A 22,151-nucleotide genomic window follows, 5' to 3' on the forward strand; every position below is an offset into this window, starting at 1 on the left:
AGAAAGCTCAAATTGGTGTCCCAATGTTTCCCCCTTTGAACATAATTTGCCTAGAAAGAATCTACAGTTTGTGCTTTTTCAAGAACCAAGATAATGGTAACAATCAGGAGACACCAAAAGCTTCATCTAACCTCCAGAGACACCTTCCTAAAAGTAGGAGTAGCAAGTTAGGGCAGGAAGCAAAAAAGTAACAAGAAGCTAAATTTGAATGAGTAGCAAATACCCAATGGCAGAAACTTCTTGAAACATTTGCTGAAAGTCAAGAAGACAGGTTTCTTCCAAAGAGCTTGCAAAGGCTAATGTATGTAATCATGAAAACCAAACTCCCTGATCTTACTTAAGTAACCTTTTGTTCCACTTAAAGTCAATGTTAGAGAAGAGCTAGCGCTATCGCCAGAGAGGATGGTGAATGAAGAAAACTCATTAGATTGAGATTTCCATTCTCTTAAAGATCGACATATGATGCAAAGTAACTGCAATTCAATATCTATGACATTGTACTCATGAGTAATTAGTTAAATACAACATCAATAGCCTGAGTCACTATGATTTTGATGATGGAGATTATGCATAGTTTTAATGCTTTCGTATGTTACAAGAGTGACTTTCTTTTCTTATAACCATGAGAAAAAGGATTCCATTGACAAAGCTTCCAAGGGAGAAAATAATACAAGTACAACACAACAGAAAACAAAAACAACTCCCAGACAGAAGTGCGAGGACAATTAAGAGAAGAAGCGAAGTTCCGAAATCCCTTCCCTAGCACTTCTATAGTGGTGCTGCCATGAAATGTCTAGGTCTTTATATAAATCTTCAATTACATGAAATGCCATGAAATGAATTACTTTCTTTAAAACATTGTATAATAATATTAATAAAAATCAGAAATAATACAATAGTAGGAACAAAATCCATCTCTAAAATTACAATAGGAAAGAGGATCCAACAACAAGTTGTTGCCAGTAGACACCCTCTTGGCAAGCTGATCTAAAAGTTTGATTCCACTGAATAAATCTCTTCAATAAATTGGAAATTTCATCCATCATTTTCCTTAGCCTCCAAGGAGGTGGGATTGTTTTTAGCAAACATGAAACAACTGGTGCTGAGTCCTCTTCAACTATTATTGGGGAGGGGACTTCCTGAGCATACAGCCTGATTTCTGAGAGTAAAGCAGTAAGTTCTGCTACAGTAGGGGTGTTGAAACCTACTGGACCAGAAAAAGACCAGTTTTGAGCCTGAGGGATCTCTGAGACGGACTCCAATTTCCTAAATTTACAATAACCTTCTCTGACCTTCTTATTTCAAATAGGAATAAATAACTTATTTGAACTAAGAAGACAAAAGAAGGTAATTACAGAGATATTTAGGTCAAGTTCTCCAATATATAAGCTCTTCTGTAAATTTCATTGGCCCACAAATTGAAAGAAAATGCCAAGGCATGCACATTTTAGACCCTTCACACAACTGCCGAATGATAATATTTCAGATTTTTTAGGATCAATGCACTAGTTTGGTCCCACTGCCTCCTTTAGTCAATTTCCAATGACTTCTGATGTGATTCTGCAGAAGCAGAGTAATGGGGGTTAGTCAACAAACTTAAAATTTGAACTTCATCTTCATCTCCTACTTCAAATTCATTTCATTCATCGACATGAAATTCAACTTCTAACTTGGTGTTAGTGTGGACAAGTTCATGTGCACTGGAAAACAGTTTCCCATGTTAGTACCCCAAAATGAGAAAAATATCAAAAACAAGAGAATGAGTAACTTATAATAGTATACTTAATTAAAACATAATACTTAAACCCCAAATTAGGAAAAGCAAACATGATTACTACACACAAATAAGTAATTTAATGTATAATTAAAATATATTAATATACTAATGAATTAAATTAGATATTTATATTATTTAATGATTGCAATTTATTGTACATTAATACAGTAATTATGTGAGCCAATTAACTGTGCACATGATTAATTATTAAAAATAAATAAATAACGTTAAAATAACAAAAACAAATATAATAAGTTAAGTTATTAATTTATTAATAACATATTATATACTTTAACATAAAAAAGAATCATTAAACAGGAAAAAATTGATCAAATGCTAACTGTAACACACTATATTTTTACATATTATTAATTAATAATATTTTTCCGTTAAATTTAAAGCCATTGATTCTATTAATTATAAAAATGGGTTAATTAAACCAAAATAATAGATCAATTGCTTGATTTAAAAATATTTTAATTACCACTATTAAATCACTAATATAATAAAGCAATTAAAAAATCAATATAATGAATAAATAACGCTGGTTTAATTTTTCCTAACTTAGGAAAAATTAAATCAACAACTTCGTCTTCCTCACGGTGCCGATAATTGCAGGGAGACAACGGTGGGCCAGCAAGCAACGGCAACAGAGGCGGCGCTCCGACTGTACGCCAAAGGTGATGGTACACTAGAGGCAACAACGACGGTATGCCGGAGGCGTTGCAACAGAGACGCTCCGACTGGATGCTCTGCGATGCAGGTTATGCAACAAAGCGACGATAGGCAACTGCGATGGCAGCTCTACAACGGAGGCTAAGAGGGAGAAGAGAGGGAGGCCGAGAGGAAGAAGAGAGAGGGAGAAGCAAAAGGAAGGCCAAGAGGAGGAAGAGAGGGAGAAGCAGAAGGGAGGCCGAGAGGACGTTCGAAGCAAGAGAGAGAAGGGAAAGGGAGGCTGAGAGGGAGAAGGGAGATGGAGGCCAAGAGGGAGAAAAAAAAATTCAAGAGCAAGAAGAAATGAGAGAAGAAGGAGACTGAGCGAGGGAGAGTACGGGAGAGACAAAAAAAAAAAAAAAATTCAACGATAGGTTTCGACGCATCTCGCTCATCCGGTTGAATCGCAATATACTGTGAAATCCGAAATTAAATCGCGGGTGTTATCTTTGGATTCATCTAATTCATCAACATGAATCACACGCTGGTGCTCCACTAACAACGTCAGGAGATGAACTGAGTAATGCGGCTAAAGTTCATTTCCTGTGTCAAGTTGACTAAACCTCCTCCCCCCCTCAAAGAGTTTACTTCACCAAGGAACCAATTTCCTGCATCATGTGATTCTAAAACTGAAAGCCAATTTTGCTTACTCAGTCAGGTCACAAGCTACACAACAGCTAACTAAATAAAAGAAAATCATGTTTCCTACGTGAAAGACAAAAGATCACCTTTTCAAAATAAATACCGTTTTTCTTCTTGAACATCTAGGAGGAAAAGAGTAGGAAATGAACTCTCCCACTTGGTTGAATTTGTCAATATAACTCTACCACCAATCACTCCCTCCCACTTGATCGAGTCTGTCAATATAAATCTATTACCACAGAACACAATAATCATCTGTTCTTGAATAAACTGTGCAAAGTAGTTCATCTCCCGACACACAACATCAAAATACTCCCGAACAAAGAATTTTTTATCAAAATTGATCCTACTTGCAGTCTTCTTAAAATACCAAACAAGATGCAAATTGTCAAGGTATATCAGTTCAAATAATGAATGACATTCAGTAAAGCAGATCCATTATCAGAAACAAGTCCATAGATGCGTAGCAAAATACACTACTCTACTTCAAAGCAAGGTCTAAACATGCCATACTGGTGAGTGAGCAGAAAATCTAAGCTTGGCTGTCATCAGCCAAGATTAGTTTCGATGCTCAGTTTATTTTTGTAACAGTATACTGCTTCCAACTTTATGCTCAAGATCTACAATATCCTAGAATAGATCTTCAATAAAGATGTAGAGTATTTTAGTGGTGTCAAATTTCATTCTACTTGCACCATTTAAAAAAAAAAAAAAAAAAAAAAAAATCCATGCTACTTGGGTGAATATAAATGTTCCATTGGAAAAAACACAAAAAGGATAAAGTAGAGTACGGCCTAACATGTCTCTTAGATTAATAATGAGCAGCAGCACCATCTACCATGCAATAAAGGATTAAGAGACCACTCAGGAACAGTCCAATTATACTCTGGTCCACAGGTTTTAGAAGCCCAATAGATGCACAAATTCTGGCTCTCCTAGAAGGTGCTTGGCTCTATGCTCAGAAATTCTCCAGCAATATTTGAAGGAAATTAAGCAATCATAGTCTCTTGGTTTGAAAAGAAAACGAACCCCATGGAAGCTCAAACATATCTTCGAAGAAATAAGATCCTTCTTATGGTCAGAGAAGTTATTGAATGGAAGACACACGATAGTCAGGAAATTATCTTCCTGACCATTTTGCCAAGCAGGGAGTCACCACAAACTCCTAGTTATTGGGAACTCCTTTCCCTCGTCATATTTAGGCTTTCTCTTCCTTATTGTACTTATAATCCTCTTTGCAATAAAAGCCACACACCATTTAAAAAAAATGTTACTACAGTTTGACACAAACTTCAGTAGCATGCAAGCAACCACTACAATTGCATTAAATATAAGAATAGTAACAACTACTACATGCAAAGACCTAAGTTTTTAAGCGATTAAAATTTGTTCTTTGGTGGATTGGACCTTTGGCTCAATGGCCACAAGTGGGGCCTGGATCAAGTCTTAGGGACTAAGAGGTATAGAGTATGCATGTAATCAACATCTTATATATATAGAGAGAGAGACAAGAAAATGGAGGCAAGAGTGTGGTCTTAAAATTCATCATTCCACTTCTCTCTCTCCTTCCCCACAGGCAAGTGCAATCAAGCTGACTGTAACAGAAGTTCCAAAAGTCATCCAGGCCCCTCTCACTGAGGTGGCAAATTCTGAAATCAAGATCAGACACATAAGCACTGGCCTTCTCATCATAATTTACTCTACAGGGCCTGAGCTTCAACCTTGTCTTCTTCAAGGAAAGGCTTCCTGCCCTCTTAAGTCGAAGGGGATTTCAACTCTCATTGCCAGATCAAATTAAGCACCACTCCTGGAAAGTTGTGTTGTCCCAACCATAGAGAGGTTTAAGATCTAATCAAGGAATTAAGATCCCTTGGAGTAAAATTTACCAGTATGTCAGTGACCAGGTAGATTCCCCTGCAGTGATGGGACTGGACAACAACTCCTCGTAGTGTGTACTCTCCAAGCAATCCTTCTTAGTTGCATGCAAGTTTATGTTTTGTCATTATCTTGCTTGAGCAGCCTATTCCTTGCAGCTTCGTATTCTTATTGTTTCTTTTCATTTCTCAGTAAAATCTCCATCATTTTTAGTAATATGAAAAAATCGCCATTGTTCAAGAAAAAAATGTTTTAAATGAATAAACTTTTTGAAAAAAAATAGGCTCGGAATTCTGGGCTTCATAAATTCAGGCAATTCCAAAAGGAAATTTCTTCAATTCTTCATGAAGAAAACAAAGCTACCAGCAGGTAGCTAAACAGTGAAACTGTACCCACAATCATCAGATTTATCTGGTCTTTAACCTTAACAAAACAACCAACAATGACTACAGAAATCTAACTGTCCAAAGACAGCATAGTACACTTGAAGCCAAAAACCAGAACAAAAGGCAGGTAACATCCACAAGAGGAAAAAGTACAGAAATTTACAACTTGTTCCATGAAAAAAGAGAGATTGTTTAAGATAGGGGGCAGTAACTCAAAACTGATTTTCCAGTCATGCCTTTATTCAAACTGAAAATAGTTATATAACTGCAGAACACAGATGAAAGATACAAGGCCCCTATTTATCTTTTTATGGTTTTCTGGATCAAATTTGAAGATCCGCACCATATAATATACACCTCTCTCAACTAACAGAACATTATACCATCGAAAAGGTAACCGAAGAAAATGATTACAACATCAACTGAGAACATCGGTCAGGCCTACAAATCATCAACTATAATCTCGTTTGTACAGAAATATGACTGTCAATTGAACACATCCAACTATAAAATCCCATGCATTTAGTGGAGACTAAAGTTTAGACACATTTCATTTCTATATATCCCAGCAAGAGAAGCGTAAGTGATTCTTTAAGGATGAAAGACATGGGATTAAAAGACAGAAGAAGCAACATAACAGGAGCAAGTACCATAAAATTAAGGTTAAAACGGAAGAATAATCAAACTTGCAAAACCAGCAGCAGAGAAACCTCAAAACGATTTGGCTATCCGAGGTTAGCGAGGGCGTTGACCGGATCAAGAAGTTGCGGTTGCTGTTGTGGACCGGCGACGGCAGGCGTAGTGGGAGAACCCTTCCCTTCTACAAGCCTCCACATGTACCAGGAGCCGACGGAACGGTAGGGTCTCCACCTCTCACAAAGCTGTTCCATTTGGGAGGGGCGGGGTAGCTCTTCCAGGCCGTATAAGAGCTGGACGCCCTTGCGGACGCCAAGATCTCCAACAGGAAGGACATCTGGACGATGGAGGGAAAAGATCATGAACATGTGAACGGACCAAGCGCCGATTCCCTTGACCATAGTAAGCATGGAGAAGAGGGACCTATCGTCCATTGATATGATGGCAGCATCAGAGAGGATGCCACTGGTGTACTTGGAGGCGAGGTCGTGTAGGTAACTAGCCTTGCGGGCGGAGACGCCGATCTGACGTAGCTGTTGGGGGGTGAGGCCGAGAACAGCCTCGGGAACGACGCCGTCCTCCCTACCACAAAGGGAGAGAAAGCGGGAGTATATGGAGGCGGCGGCCTTGAAGGCGAGCTGCTGGTAAAGGATGCTCCGGGCAAGGGAGTGGAAAGGCGGGTGAAGATTCTGGAAGGCAGGGGGTGGGTGCGAGTCGATCACGCGAGCGAGTAAAGGGTCGGAGTTGCGGAGGTGCCGAATCGCCAGGCCGACTTCGCCATCGCAAGATAATGTTCGAGTGACCAAGGCAGGGGGAGGTGGAACGCTCTTCCGGGATTTTACAAGGAGAAGATTGTTGCTGTTGCTGACTGCATTACCAGAATCCCTCTTATTCAAAGCGTCTTCCTGCGAAGCGTTGGAGACTTTGCGAACCTTTCTGGGGCGGAAAGGGATCTTGGAAGAGGAAGGAGAAGAGTTGGAGTGGAAGGTAGGGTCGGAATCCACAAGAGGATTGTTGTGGTGCTTGCGGTCTCCTTCCACTTGTAAATGGTGTTGATGATAATAAGCCTGTTGAGGCTGAGACGGTGGTGGCGCTGATAACTGTTCAGCTCCCGATTGGGCGTGCGCTTCCGCTTGTGCCTCAGCGACGATGATGGCATGGGTAGTGGTTTCCCCGGCAGATAGCGTCTGTGTCTGTTCCCCCATGTGCGAGAGCCAGACTGATGCGTCTTCCTGTGGCCGTCGCTGCAGCCGCTGGCCCGTTACGAGCATAATACCTTGCGCAGCAGACTCGATCGATCTATCAAATACCAATCCGTCATGTCCTTCCCTTCCTGAAAGCAATTTACAAGTTAACGAGTACAAACAGAGGCCACGACAACCAATATGACTAGACCCAAGACGTACCTGGTAGGTGTTTTAGTTTTGAGCGGTGCTAACTGTACTTGTTAGGTCACAGGTACAAAGCTTAACCTGTGACATGGCAGGTACGTGGCACTGACCAACGGAAACCAGGAAACCAAGAGAAGAGGGGGCTGTAGTCCGTCTCTCCTCGCCCAGCCGGCACAGAACAGCTAACAGTGAGGGGCAGTAAATCTCAAATAATTTAGGAAGACGGGAAGAACAAGGTGTTCCCAGTCAATCAGTGAGTGAAGCGAGCTCACCGCAGCAAAAAATGAGCGTCCAAATCCTGCGACAACTGTAAGCAAGATGGACCGCTTCCTCGGTTCATTTTTTCTGATCAAGCGGTTCACTGTTTTCTTCTTCTTCGTTGTCTCATCACAGGCTAATCGTCCTTCGCTCGTCGCCTCTGTCATCCAACAAATCCGAACAGAAACAAACGAAGGCATATACCGCCCTAATCATATTTCCCATGTGCCCGGCAAATTCAAATCGCTACAGTTGTTGTTGTCGTCGTTAAAAGCTGACTAGAGCTCCGGCGGATTCCGTCTAGTAGCTGCACTCTACCATGAGTTTTAGGGACTATAATGATGAAGGAGGAGATCTCCGTCAGCCTTTTCTGCACACAGGAAGTTGGTACCGAGTGGGCTCGAGGCAGACTAGTATGATCGATAAGCTGGGGTCTTCCGCCCAGGCCATCCGAGATCGCTCCGTTTCCGTTGTCATGTGCACTCTTATAGTGGCCTTAGGTCCCATCCAATTCGGATATACTGTAGGATCGACATCCTCCCTCTGTGTTCTTCCTTATCGAGCATTGCCATTATTTCCTTCTGAATTAGTCTCTAGTTTTTATTCATACTTTTTTTCTTTTGCTCTTTGCTCTCCAATCGCAGGCTGGCTACTCGTCCCCTACCAGTCAGAGATTATCAGCGACCTCGGCCTTTCTATCTCCGAGGTTCATACTCCCCTTAGTTTGTGTTCCACGCTGTGCCTTTCTAGGTTTGTCTTTAATCATGTGGAGTGGAACAATTTTCTCTTTTCGGTTCTCTATCCAATGTGGGAGCCATGGTCGGTGCTATTGCCAGTGGTCTAAGTGCTGAGTACATCGGGCGCAAGGGGGTACTTCTGCAGATCATCTTCGTGAAAATTTTAGTTAAGGTCTTTATAGTCGGTCCTAATAATTTGACCAACTTCGCAGTCGTTGATGATTGCTTCCATTCCTAACATTATTGGATGGCTTGCCGTATCATTTGTATTTTAGTCGTGGTTCTTCATAAATGATTGTCGCGAATGAATTTTCATCAGTAGTTCTTGTTAGTTCCTGTATTTGGTCTTGGTACTTGGCATTTGACACTCCACCCCGTGTTCAAATCCTTGAGTGGACTTTGGTTTGTTTGGATTTGGTTTGGTCTTTGGATTTGATTTGGTCTTTGCATTTGGCGGGGACTTTGGTTTGTTTGGATTTGGTTTGGTCTTTGGATTTGATTTGGTCTTTGCATTTGGCGGGGTGGGTGTAAGTGTGGGTCCGTGGTCCCACTTAATCGACTAGTCTGTTGGGTGCAGATGGCTTGGTACTTGGCATTTGACACTCCACCCCGTGTTAGAATCCCCGAGGAGACTTTGGTTTGTTTGGATTTGGTTTGGTCTTTACATTTGGCAGGGTGGGTGTAAGTGTGGGTCCTTGGTTCCACTTAATCGACTAGTCTGTTGGGTGCGGATGGCTTGGTACTTGGCATTTGACACTCCACCCCATGTTCGAATTCCCGAGGGGACTTTGGTTTGTTTGGATTTGGTTTGGTCTTTGGATTTGATTTGGTCTTTGCATTTGACGGGGTGGGTGTAAGTGTGGGTCCTTGGTCCCACTTAATTGACTAGTCTTTTTGGATTGTATTGGTTAGGTGCTTACATGGTATCAGAGCGGGTTTGTTTGGCCCGCCCCGCGATCGAATCCCCGCAGGGACTTTACATTTGGTTTGGATTTGGTTTGGACTTTGCATTTGGCTTGGACTTTGCATTTGGCGGGGTGGGTGTTAGTTCCTGTATTTGGTCTATGGAGTTGCCTTCGCTATTAAGTAGTTCTCCTTTTAGCGCACTGGTTTCTTACAGTTCTTACAATTTCTTGTTGCTCCCCTTCCAAGGACTCCTCATTTTTTAATATGGGACGATTGCCGGAAGGTTTTGGCGTAGGGGTCATTTCCTACACGGTATCCTTCGTTTTTCTTTATGTCTCTCATGTCTTTCTTCTTTTTTATTTTTTATTTTTGTTTTGTGTTTTTGGTCGAGTGCATCGTATGCTTAATTGCTCGTGTCTCTGGTAATCGTATTAGGAGAAAGAGTCTAATAGAATCTGTGTTGGCGGTGATTCATTATAGGTGTCTGTTTATATAGCAGAGATTGCTCCTCAAAATTTGAGAGGAGCCCTTGGCTCGGTTAATCAGGTTGCTTACCAGCTAGCATTTTTTGGTAGCTACAAAGTGACATTATTTTTTTTTTTTGTTTGATACCATCTTTTTTTTTTTTTTTTTGCAGCTTTCTGTTGCTCTTGGCACAATGCTAGCATATCTCTTTGGGCAGTTTCTCCATTGGACATGGCTTGCGGTGATAGGTGAATCATTTCTGTTATAGAAATCAATTAATATTTGGGCTCTTTGTATTTCCTATGCGCAGTGGAACCATGCAGCAGAGATTAGATCTTTCTCATCTTTGATCTCTACTGTGGCAACTACCAAATTTATTCTACTTTGTCATTTATAAGATTGAAATGCTCTATCAAGTTCTTTTCAAGATTCCAAAGAATTGTATGGTTTCATCTGCTCTAATTCCAATCTACTTAGAGCAGAGGAAACCATACAATTTACTTTGATTTGACCCATTGTTGGTGGGAGTAGTGGTTTCAGATGTGAAAGACATTGTGAAAATTTTCTGGGTAGAGATTGAAGTGTTTGAAGGCAAGAAAATGCCAGGGATTAAAGGCAATAAAGACCAAGAGATATTCTGCAATCAGCAATGAAGGTTGTGCAGAAAAAAGAGAAAAATAAATAGGAGAGAAAAAGAGAAAAGAAAAGCCTAGAGCTCTGATACCATATAGAGAGATATTTCTCTTTCTTATCAACTGATGGGAGAACCACATATTATATAGAGTACAAGGGCCATAATTCTAGGAAACTAATTCTACGTAAAATCAGGAAACAACCTCTAGAAATTAGGATCTAACTAATAGTAGAGGAAATTTTCAAATGTTTTGTAGGTTGTACAGGAAACACTCCCTTGTTTGCCTAGTCAACCCAATAGAATTTTTTGAAAAAGGATGTATATATTAACAAAAGAACAAAGAATTACAGAGGGACGGGGAGCAATTCACTAACAATAAGAGATTGTAAGGAAGCTCTTGACTTGGCAAGCACATCTGCCACCGAGTTAGCAGATCTCAGAATGTGAGACCAAATACAAGAAAATTGAGAAGAAATTTCAAGGATTTCCTGCAAGGAATCCCAATGGTGCCATGGGGGGAAGGAAGCCTTATCACACCAACCAATAACCACCTTCGAATCCCCCTCAATGTAAATAGGACTACTATAATGGTCACAGTAAACGCGTAGCCCATTGAGAAAACCTTGAATTTCTGTCGTCGTTGAATCAACAATGCCAAGCAGACCAACATATGATAAACATTGATTACCTGATGGATCTGAGAAAACACCACCAAAACCCGCCTTTCCGGGATTACCCTAGGAGGAACCATCAAAATTTAACATAAGGAAACCAAGCTCTGGTGGGGTCTATTTTTGCATGACCGGGGTCTTGGTCCCACACCTCATATTTGCAATAATGTTCCAATTATCACGGATGGATGAACTAGCAAAGGAGGAGAAAGACTTTTTAGTAAGGAGCGAAGTAGAGATCTAGCTAGTCACACAATCTGCCACTCTAGTCACAGAGTTACTTCTAGTATCAAAATACCTCCGGTTACATTCATTCCAAAGCCCTCACGGAATAAAACCAGTGCATGTGGAAATCAAAAGCTTACCAAGCTCAGGGAGGGGAGTACCAATGAGCATCTTACTGAAAGAAATCATATCCACTGACATACAGAATTGTAAACCCGTCTTACTGAGAATGGAAGACCATACCCTCCATGAAAACGAGCAGTGAAGTAAAATGTGGTTGACTGATTCAAACTCAGAGTTACATAGGGGGCAGAGAGGGTCAATTGTTGGATGACCTCTTCTTCTGAGCACATCTGCCGAGAGTATCGTTCCATGGTAAACACTCCAAGCAAATTTTTTTATCTTTGGCGGGACATAGAGACGCCATGAAAAAAGAACCTCATGATCCTTTTGGTTTGTATGCCAACCATAGATGAAGCTGTAAGCAAAGGATACTATGAAGATACCACTGATTCTCCAACAGACATGTTACAGTTGGATACAAATCCATCCAAAGATGGCTAACTGAAGTTAGGAGACCCTTCTTCCAACTAGTAACCACATGAACTTTTTGGACTTCAACCTAGAGGTGATAATGTTCAGGTTTGTCTCGAGTGTGACCTGTTAATTGAATGGGAAAAAAAATGTAGACCCAAACTTGGATCCCTTAGGTTCGGGTACACAAAAATATGGATAAAATGCATGTAAATAAAAAAAATTAAAGGATATAAATTTTACAAAAGAATCCTTTTGGTAGATAAGTTGTTGAAGTTGTAAAAAATAAAGATCATGGAGTCTGGTCCTGCTTGGTCTAGTTTAAATAAATTGAACCAGACCACTTTGGTCTGATTCTTACTCTTTTGAGCAATTAAACCAGGATCCATAAGTTCTGGTATCAAATCTGAACGCGACCCAATTATAAATTGGGTCCTCTAAATAAACACATACCTGACCCCTTTAATTTGGGATGGGTTCAGGTCCATTAAGTGGGCCGGGTTATTGGGTCAGGTAAAATTTTGTCACTCCTAGTTTAACTTATGTGGTATTATTTCTTTTAACACTTCCCTTCACGTCTAGGTCTGGAATAAAGGACAATGAACGGACAACATAAATGGATATGTACTGAGCCCAACTAAACAGATGCCTTGCTGTAATACCATGCTAAATTTGAGTCTAGATCCAGCCCAAATTGTCTAGTTGAAGTTAAGAGGTTTTTTCCCAACCTACATGATTTTTCTTGACTTTAATTTATGTGGAATTATTTCCACTAACAAGATATTTTCTTTCTATTCTAAATTTTACATCCACTAGTTCTTTGTTAGCATATAACAAGGTTATCTAAGTAATTTCTCATTCTTTTTATGAGTCATAAAGGAGTTTGAGAGCAGACTAATTGAAAAGTGTTAAGAAAAGTTAACGATTTATAAGCTTGAGCAATAGGTCCCCTAAGTGGCTAGTCATTTTGGGATGGAACTAGGTTCAACCCAATAGAATGGAATACATATAACACAAGCTCTTAACTTGTAGAGTCTACAATGGAACCACTCTTGGGTTGAGCCTGGTTCCGTTTCAAAATGACTATCCACTTAAGAGGCTTACTTCTCAACAAAATAACCATTAACTTTTCTTAACACTTTTCAATTTGAGAATTTTCCCCACTCCACACTCCTCTTCATGTCTAGGTTTGCACATAAAGGGCTTAAGACATGGGCACAAACTCCAAACGAAGCAGACAATACACAAATAACTTGGCTCTCACCTTAGGAAGTCCACAACATGCAAATAATCTAGGGAGCACAAACTGGGTCTCGACCCACATACACATGTTTGTCTAATACCACTATTGGAGTGAGTCTAGTTTTATCCCAAAATGACTAGTTACTTACGAGGCCTATTCCTCAATTTTATAGCATATTCATTTTTCTTAACATTTTTCAATGTGGGACTTTTTCTCACTCAACATTTCTTCTATTTTTTATGGTAGTTCAAATATCTCATTCGTTGATATTGAGAAGAGAAGGAAGATTGTTGAGTAATGCAAAGGGTAGTTGACATAAAATCAACTCTAGCAAAATGTTCTAAAACTGGAATGCATGTTTTTTTAATTTAGGGTTTGATTCAAATGTCTCGACATGATCATGTAAGAAAGGAAAATAGACAAGTCATGTAGGGGGGGAGTTGAGACAAAATGCAAGCCTGGCAACATGAAATTTGTTGTTTTAGCTAGATGATAACTGTTCTTAAGTTTTCAGATGTTGAAATGGGTCCTAGCATTTGTTTTGAAAAAAGGTTTACAGATGTGTTTAAAATTCCTTTTAGAACCAAACTGATTGACTGTGAGCTTTATGTATTCTGAGAAAATCAAACTTCTTAGGAAAGAAAAAAGAATTTTCTGAGAATGAATCTAAGGTTATAAACTTGAAACTCATGCATATTTACATATATGTCTTAGGTGTGAGCGTGTGTGTGTGTGAAAAAGAGTGTACTTATGTGTCTAAAGAATTCCTTCCAGAACCAAGTGATTGGGTGTGTGCTTGTATGCAGTCTAAGAAGCTCAAACTACTAAGAAAAAAAAAAACTTCCTGAGAATGAAAGGTTATAAACTTGAAACTCGAAAATCATACATATGTACATATATGTATTTTGTGTGTATGTGTGCATGTGTGTTCTATATATACATATGCATGTGTTTGTACATATTTGGATGTGTACATCTATACTCAAACACACATATATTATTTAGAACTGTTTGTTTTTTTAGGCAAATGTGTAATTTTTTATTCAAGGAGAGAAGAATACAAACTAGCAAGATGAGCTGTCCTCCACAACAAGGTATTGGAGGGAAGAACTATTTGTATTCCTCATATTTCTTTAGATCTATAAATTTCAATGTTGCCACCTCATATTGCTCATATCTACTATATCTCTAGAGTTTTCTTGCAAAGTATTCTGGGATGTGTATTTTCTTCCAGGATTTGGATGCTGAAATAGTTATAGTTCAATGAGAGAACAGTTATAAAATAGATTTGGAGGCTTAAGTAAAAATTGATGAGCGATGAAATAAATTTAAGATAACTACCACTATTTGTCTGTTTTAGATGACTGAGTGAGTACTAATTGGAAGCCGTTCTAACTTTTCCTTTAAAATGGAACTCCACTTCTGGGACTCGTTGAACATGTTACGTCAACAAGAGTGTCTACAGCTCTCTTGCTCAAGACATTAGAAACCCATAACTTCTTGGTGCCCAAATTCTCCTTTCATATCTTATGTGTCTGTTTTAGGTGATCGAGTGAGCATTAATTGGAAACCATCCTGCCTTTTCCTCTAAAATGGAAGTTCACTTCTGAGTCTTGTCCAACATCTTGCATCTAGAACATCTATAGCTCTCTTGTTCAAAACATTAGAAACGCAGAATCTTCTTGGGGTCTAAATTTCCTTTTATTTTACCCCTTTGCCTGTATTTTGCTTTCTTTTTGCTCTGAATAAAATTTCTCTCTTTTCAAGAAAGAAGAAAAAAAACTCTGACCAATATTCTTCAAATTGAAGTGGTTCTTGTGTTTTGGCAGATACTTCCAGTGAACATTAAGGGACTTGCAGGTAGCGTGGCAACTCTAGCTAACTGGCTGACTTCTTGGGTGATTACTATGACTGCTAACTTGCTCTTGTCTTGGAGCAATGGCGGTAAGTCTCAGCAACCTCTGCCAACCAAATATTATTACTATTTCTAGCTAAGTCAGCTATTTCAAGTCTTTCTATCAATGACATTGGATAGCCCAAATTTTCATTTAATAGCTTTACTCTATAAGAGGCTTGCTCGTTCCAGTCTTTTCATTGACCTTGACATAAATTAAGTGGTTATATGAAAGGGTTGTTGAAATAGCTGACTTAGCTACCACTAGAAGTCCAAGGCTGCTGTCTGTAAGCTCATGGAGTGGTGTGCTTGTGATGATTTAGGGCTGGCATGAGTGAAAGTTGGGTTAATATTTTAGGTGCATGTGGTAGAGAGAAAGATAAAGAGTGGTAATGATCAAAACACCAAAGGTTGAGGAGGAGATTGAAGAGAGAGAGAAAAGAACACCCGGGAGAAAAAACAAACAAACAGAAAAGACATAAATTGACTGAGGTCAAGCTCCTCCTTGTCTTGTTGTGCTCTAATTTATAGACTTTTGTGGCCTTTCATTCCGCAGAATCAAAATAAAACTCCCACTGAGCTCCTAACTTGGACACCTTGCATAAGTAACTGTCCAACCACCTCTAATAACTCTTTTCTAACTTCAACTTCCATTCACTAACTCCATATTCCCCCATCTAGAACTCCAATGATGTGCCCACTACAGCCTTCACTATTGAAAATATTCCATTTACTACCCTGCTTCCTAAAAGCATCCTAATTTACATAATTAAATTTCATTATTTCTTGTAACTATCATTCTACCCCCACAACAATGAATCTTGTCCTCAAGGTTCAACTATGATGTTGCAGCTCACATCATCCTTTACGAAATGACGTGTGCTGCTAGAGAATTCCACTTAAAAAATTGTCCGGTGGGTTGAGTCAGGTTTTTTAAGCAAGTCTTACTCTTTTAGAAATACCACTAGTACCTCTCCTATTAGTGTTTTGTTATTTCATCACTTTGGAGCAATGACCACACACCCATTGCTGACACAGCACTTTGTGATGTGCCTCTTCTAAAGAATTGAAGGGTGTAAATGTGTGATTTGCTGTTGTAAGGTGTACATCTAACTAGAGTCGATGAACATGACTTTCTTCCTAGGGTTTGGTTTTTGTCACTGCAAGGGGCTATGACAAGTTTGGAAATCAGCAAGGAGCTGAGTTCTTGTGTCAATGTTTGGTTGATGTCTATCCTCTTGTTTGTTGGAGTATGGGGTTTGTTGTTTGGTTAGGAGTGATTTTTTTTTTTCTCATATTAGTTTTGGCAAGGTGGGTTTCTTAGTGTCATGGATCCCCAGCTTGAGGGAGAGAAATATAGAGTACTATAGTGATGTTGGTAGAAGCCTAAAATGATGCCTGGTTTTGGCTTGGGTGAAGCCTGTTCAAGAGTTCCCAAGACTGGTGGTATTGGTGATTGATTATAGTTGTTTTTTTTTTAAATGATGCTGATTTTTATTAAGAGTGATTGATTAGAGTTGTTGACCAGCGTTATGTTTTCTGAAAACATCCATGTGAGGGGAAGAATGGTGGATGAAGAATCTATCTTTTAGAATCAATAGTGAAGTGGCCGATTGCAAAACAAGATGAAGCTGAAGACTTCAGGCGATTGAAGATTTAAGAGAAAATTTATGTCTTTTATTTTGATATGCTATGTAACAAGCTGAAGAACTCTAGCTTGAGGAGAAAAGTTAGAAGATGTGATTTTTATTTACCTATGTTCGAGGGAAATAGTTTCTTATGGGATCTTATTTCCAAAGGTCCAAGGGTCCAAGGGGAGCATGGACAGTAGTATCTTTTATCATTATTTGTTGTTATATATAAGTAGGAGAAAAGATGAAACCCTTAGACACCCTCTTGTAATTTCAACATGAGCTTCTCCAGCTAGCTCTCTCTCTCTCTCTCTCTCTCTCTCTTCTCATAGTTCTTTCTCTTCTCCAACCTCCTTTCATGAAATCTCACATCTTATATACTTGCAAAGGTTTTGGAACTTCTGTTTCAACCAGTGGCACTACGTTAATAGGAACCGGAAGCGGAATAAGTAAAGACAAAGGCCCCATGGGGACATCAGAAGGATTAGAGAAGAATGGACTACTCTCAAACTCAAAAGTCTCACATTTATAGAGACTTATGATTTTTGACCAATTGGATCAGAACACCAGTATTCTTTTTGAACCTTTAAATATCCAGGAAAGATACACTTGACTACATGTGGAGAAAGCTTATTCAAACTTTTTTTTTTTTTTTGAAATAGTAAAGCTTATTCAAACTTGGACGAAGGACATGGACAAAACATACATAGTCAAATACAATGGGATGCACAAAGAATAGTGGCTGATCAGGAAAAGAGAACCTTAATAGGTAGTTGTCCTTCTAGAGCACATGATGGAACACTATTAAATAAATAAGACATAGTCAAAACTGCACTCCCTAATAAAATTTGAATTGGAAACAAGAGAGTTTGAACCACATCTAGTAAGTATCAATTTTTCCTTTTGACAACCCAATTTTGTTGAGGGGTATATGCACAAGAAGTCTGATGTACAATACCAGTCATAGTTCAAAAGGATTGAAAGAGGAACTCCAGTATTCATAAGCATTATTAGAATGAAGCACACCAATATTCATAGAAAATTGCACTTTATACTCTCTTTTAATAAAAATAGACTCAACTGTAATCATCTATAGAAGTAACACAATATTGATGACCAGACTGATTCCTAAAATGAATTGGACCCCAAATATGAATATGAAAAAGGATGAGAACTTCTTTTATTGACCCTAGAAAGGAATACACTCTCGGAATGCTTCCCCAACTGACAAGCTTCACATTGAAAGATTCTATGATACCAATTGAAGAAATAAGTTGTTGCAACTTGGCTGGTGAAGGATGAACTAATCTTAAAAGCCATTGAAAAGATGATGACATAGTCTATATGGCTCTTAAACTGCTTCCTCGTACTCTATCCAAGTAGTATAGACCATTCTTTTTGTGACCTCCACCACATCTTCCTCATCTGAAGGTTTTGAAAAATAAACAGAGGAAAAGAATGTGAGTAAGCAATTTACTGACATAGTCAAGGTACTAACGGATGAAACAAAATTCAAAACAAGGATGACGTAACTTTGACTCCTTGTCCACAAACCTTGGATTCCGAGCCATCAACAAAAGAAAAAAAACCAAAAACTTTACTATTTGACAATGAAGAAAATAACTTATCATTTTTTGTTATGTGAGTGGATTCTTCTGAGTCAATAACCCAGAATGAGAAGAGGAAGGAAATATAGAGTGAGTAGATCTACGTTTATACACAAGAGTAACATTGGTAGAGGAAGATGCAATGGATTGCAGCTAGGGGTGGCATCGAGTCGAGCCGAGCCTGAACCTACCTATGTTCGAGCCGAGCTTGATTTAAATATTTCGAACTCGATCTCGATCCGAGCCCAGTCTCGAGCCTAAAATTGTTATCAAGCTCGAGCCCAAAAATTTTAACCGAGTTCGAGCCGAGCTTGAGCTTCAACATACATTTAAAATTTTTCAAAAAATATATATCAAATAAATTGTATATAAAATTATGCATACATTTTACATAAATTTGGGCATGACATCTACATAAAATTGGGCATGACCTCTACTTATAATTGGGCATAATCTATGTATATAATACCTGTATAAAATTCAGCAAACTGATGTGAAGGGCTTACATGCCATTCAATGACATGGAAGATAACATGTCATCCTCTATGGAGGATGACGTGGCTTACCGATGATGTGATCGATGACATGGCATTAGACTATTCAGGTGCTGATGTGGCATGGTGACATGGTACCATGTAAGCAGTCAAAGTTTATATGTCACCTTGACTGTATAGTGTACTTGACTCGTCAAAATTGAATATTTGTTCAAATAAGTTCAAAAGTTAGTTATTTTATTTTACAAAAAATTGGATAATGTACTATTATTCCCTTTTAAATAGATAAATGATGTTTATGATTTTCTCGTGGTCACTGATTTCTGCTTGGATGATCTTGGGATTTCATTGCAGAGATTTCTTCCAGCACAATCGGCTATTGCTTCTAATGTGGATTTATATATATGTAATTGCAGTCGCCACAAAGAATCTATTTTGTGAAATGCTAGTGTTTTGCTGATTTGTGTAATTACATAAACCAGTCTCCATTTTTAACTCTTTTCGTGCCATCCCAAGGCAATGCTGGGCTTCTTTCTGTTCACCTCCTCGTCTGTGGAGGTTTTGCCACCGACCCAGTTTTTTGCTCTTCCCTATTCGTAGATTCTCGCCGATTTTCCTCAAGCTTTTCGGGTTATTCAAAGCCATGTCCCGGCGTTTCCTCGACCCTCGCACTACATGTCTGAGAAACGTTTCTATGAGAGAGTAAAGATACCCGTGCTCTGGATGACATTCTGGATTCCCCAATGTCCTCGCTGCCCGATCGTCATCGTGCTCCTATGCGGACATCTTCCCTTGGTCATGTTTTCTATGGAGGGCTTTCCGGATGTATCTCCAGAAGATTTATGGCTGCGGTCATCATGTGGCGTCGCATCGCTGTCTGAGTCATCGTCGATTCCACTACTACCACGGCCATGATGGTGGTGGTGATGGTGGTCGTAGAAGATGACGGACAGTTTGTTCTTCAGCCTCTTTAATCGCCCTGGCCTCTCCGTCTTTCTGGATTCCCGAATTGCAGCTCGTGAAATTAACGAGCCGGTGAGCCGAACCTGGCTCTGGTCGAGCTCGGCTCATTAATTTAAACGAGCCGATTTCGGATCTCGCTCGGCTCGAGCTCGAGCTCAAGAGATAACGAATCGAACCAAGCCGAACTCGAGCCCCTCGCGAGCCGGCTCAGTTTGAAGCCACCCTAATTGCAGCCCAACAGACTTGGCAAAGGAAAAACTTATGGAGGTCATCTTTGTTGATCGAAATATCTTCAGCATCAGAATTTACCTAATTAGAATGAACCACTTCTTGTGTGACTTGATTAGCTTGCTCTTTCTTCCCAAATTTGTCCCAACACTTCTTGGACATGTGATTTGTGCGGCCAGAAAGATACACAGCTGAAAAATGCCTCTTCCTTGGCCACAACCTCCCCCTTGATTCCTACCCCTCTTCCTCCTTGATTATTTCCATGACCCTGACTTGCGTTGTTAGTATTCACATTTGTTTCTAGAGTAGATGAATGTATTTGGGGCGTAGGATCAGGAGAAGACATAATTACTGGTTCTGCCCTTGTAAACTAGAACAAACTGCCACAATAGATGGGGAAACACTGTTTGCTTGCAACTAGGCCCTAACTTTGTTATACTTGGGACCAAGAGCATGCAACGAATTAACCACTTTCAGAGCCTCTCGTTGCTGTAGAATGATAGTTTCATCCCTAACTAATGATGATAAAGCACAATCTCTTGGCAAACACTCTCCAATTCACCAATGAATTCAATTGAGATTTGGACCCCCGTTGCATAATGAAGAATTTAATTTAGAGGTCATAAATTCGAGAGGCATTCTTATCATCTGAGAACCTTTTCTCCAAAATAGTTCAAATTCCTTTAGCTGTTTTGTTGTAAATTACTTAAGTTCTAATATGAGAATCCATACTTTTCAGCAACCAGGACATAGTAGTATAATTGTTTGTCTCCCATTCTTTAATCTTTGTGCTAGGAGGATCATTAGTAATTAACCTCAATTTTCTTTTGCATATGTTGAAGTTCTTGATAAGAAAAATAATTCGTTGACTTGATTTTAATTGAGTATAAGGAGCCTCTATTTATAATAGAAGAAACAAATAAAATTATATTACAATTAAACTACCTATGTTCCAATTACACCCAAACTCTAACTCTTAATGATAAGTCCTAAAGTAATTGAACAACTGAACAAGAATAGAAGACTAATATAACTAAAACGTCTTTTAATTGAGCCACTTGTGTGCGACTTCCGTGAGACTCCTATAAGCTTCCACCATATGAGTTGTTGCTCTGTGAGATTTTTTTGTGAGAGTCATGTAAGACTCTTCCATACCTATTCTCCAACATTCCGTGTTCAACAAAAAATCCAACAACGAGAGCAGGTTGTGCATGTGGGCTAAGGCCAGTTTGTGCTCCCCAGGTTATCTGTGTTGTGGACTCCGTAAGGTAGGAGTTTGTGTGCCCTGTTAGAGGGTTTGTGCCCCATTAGGGGGTTTATGTCCCATTAGAGGGTTTGTGTCCACATCTTTGGCCTGTTATGTGTAAGCGTGAACGTAAAGGGGAGTGTTGAGTGGGAAAAAAACCCCACATTGAAAAATGAGAAAAAACGTTAATGAGTTATGAGGTTGAGCAATATGCCTCCGAAAGGGTTAGTCATTTTGGAATGAGACCAGGCTCAACCCAAAAAAAACAACAATGCCTTTAGGATGCCTATTGCTCAACCTTATAACCCATTAACTTTTTTTTCTCATTTTATGTGAGACTTTTTCACATTCAACAGGATCCTAGCAAGAATTCTAAGTGGCTGTCACAAACTAACAGTACTAAAGATTAATTATAGCAATAGGATCTGCATAACCTGTAATACACCACAAAATCTCACTTCTCTTGATGAAAAAACTCGTCTGCAAGAAGAAAAAAGATCTGGTGGCACAAAGTAGGCACCAATAAACACTCAATAACCTTTAATTGTCTTCAATACACCAGAATATCAAAGAAACAGGGCTTCAGGTCTCCTACAAAGTTTGTGCCGACAATACAATCTTCTTTCTGCCTCTGGTCAATTAAAGAGAAAGAATAGAAGAATAAGAGAAGGAAGAAGGAAGGAAAGCACCTAATGTGTAGTAGAAAGAAGGAAAGTACTGCGTCAACTTCAAACAGAGAGGGATTACCAAAAAGGAAATTCCATGCAGGCACTAAACAACCAAGGAAATTCCCCTTCAAGTTAATCTCTACATCTGGACAAATGGTCAACAACAGCAACTCATTCTTTCAGAGCTCAACAAATGCCAGGTCACAAGCTACTGGATAGGAAAATTCTATGAGGCAACTTGCAGCACCCTCCTTTGTGCGGCCTCTGATCACTGCCTGATCATGATTGACAGCAAGCCGAATGCATGGGCCCCCTTTCCTTTCAGG

The 22,151-nt window shown here is 39.3% G+C and overlaps 1 protein-coding gene and 1 pseudogene across 5 annotated transcripts; one reads left to right on the top strand and one right to left on the bottom strand.

Moving 5' to 3' along the window:
- Window positions 1-917: 917 nt before the first annotated feature.
- Window positions 918-7,576, bottom strand: LOC137940009 (alkylbase DNA glycosidase-like protein mag2). 5 transcript variants are annotated; one of them, XR_011110299.1, is made up of 4 exons: window positions 7,437-7,576; window positions 6,105-7,363; window positions 3,220-3,348; window positions 918-1,560 (listed from the first exon to the last, which is right to left on the bottom strand). XR_011110299.1 is itself a non-coding variant. In XM_068784908.1 (3 exons), the coding sequence occupies exon 2, from the start codon at window positions 7,299-7,301 to the stop codon at window positions 6,120-6,122; it is 1,182 nt and encodes a 393-aa protein (XP_068641009.1). In that variant the 5' UTR covers window positions 7,302-7,363; window positions 7,437-7,576; the 3' UTR covers window positions 918-1,560; window positions 6,105-6,119. The 5 variants fall into 5 exon arrangements, 4 of the variants coding, with proteins under 4 accessions (XP_068641009.1, XP_068641008.1, XP_068641007.1 ...); XM_068784908.1 differs by lacking the exon at window positions 3,220-3,348; XM_068784907.1 differs by lacking the exon at window positions 918-1,560 and having other exon boundaries at window positions 2,863-3,348.
- A 97-nt stretch (window positions 7,577-7,673) lies between these two features.
- On the top strand, window positions 7,674-16,796 carry LOC137940011 (sugar transporter ERD6-like 4; annotated as a pseudogene).
- Window positions 16,797-22,151: the final 5,355 nt, after the last annotated feature.

The sequence above is a fragment of the Aristolochia californica genome, unplaced genomic scaffold (genome assembly GCF_029961685.1).
Source record: "Aristolochia californica isolate CCGP_79_NKW_82.1479 unplaced genomic scaffold, dmAriCali1.0.hap1 SCAF_9, whole genome shotgun sequence".
NCBI classification, from domain to species: domain Eukaryota; kingdom Viridiplantae; phylum Streptophyta; class Magnoliopsida; order Piperales; family Aristolochiaceae; genus Aristolochia; species Aristolochia californica.

Excerpts from the sequence above, each read along its gene's own strand:
- LOC137940009 (XM_068784908.1), bottom strand. The coding sequence starts at position 7,301 with ATGCTCGTAACGGGCCAGCGGCTGCAGCGACGGCCACAGGAAGACGCA.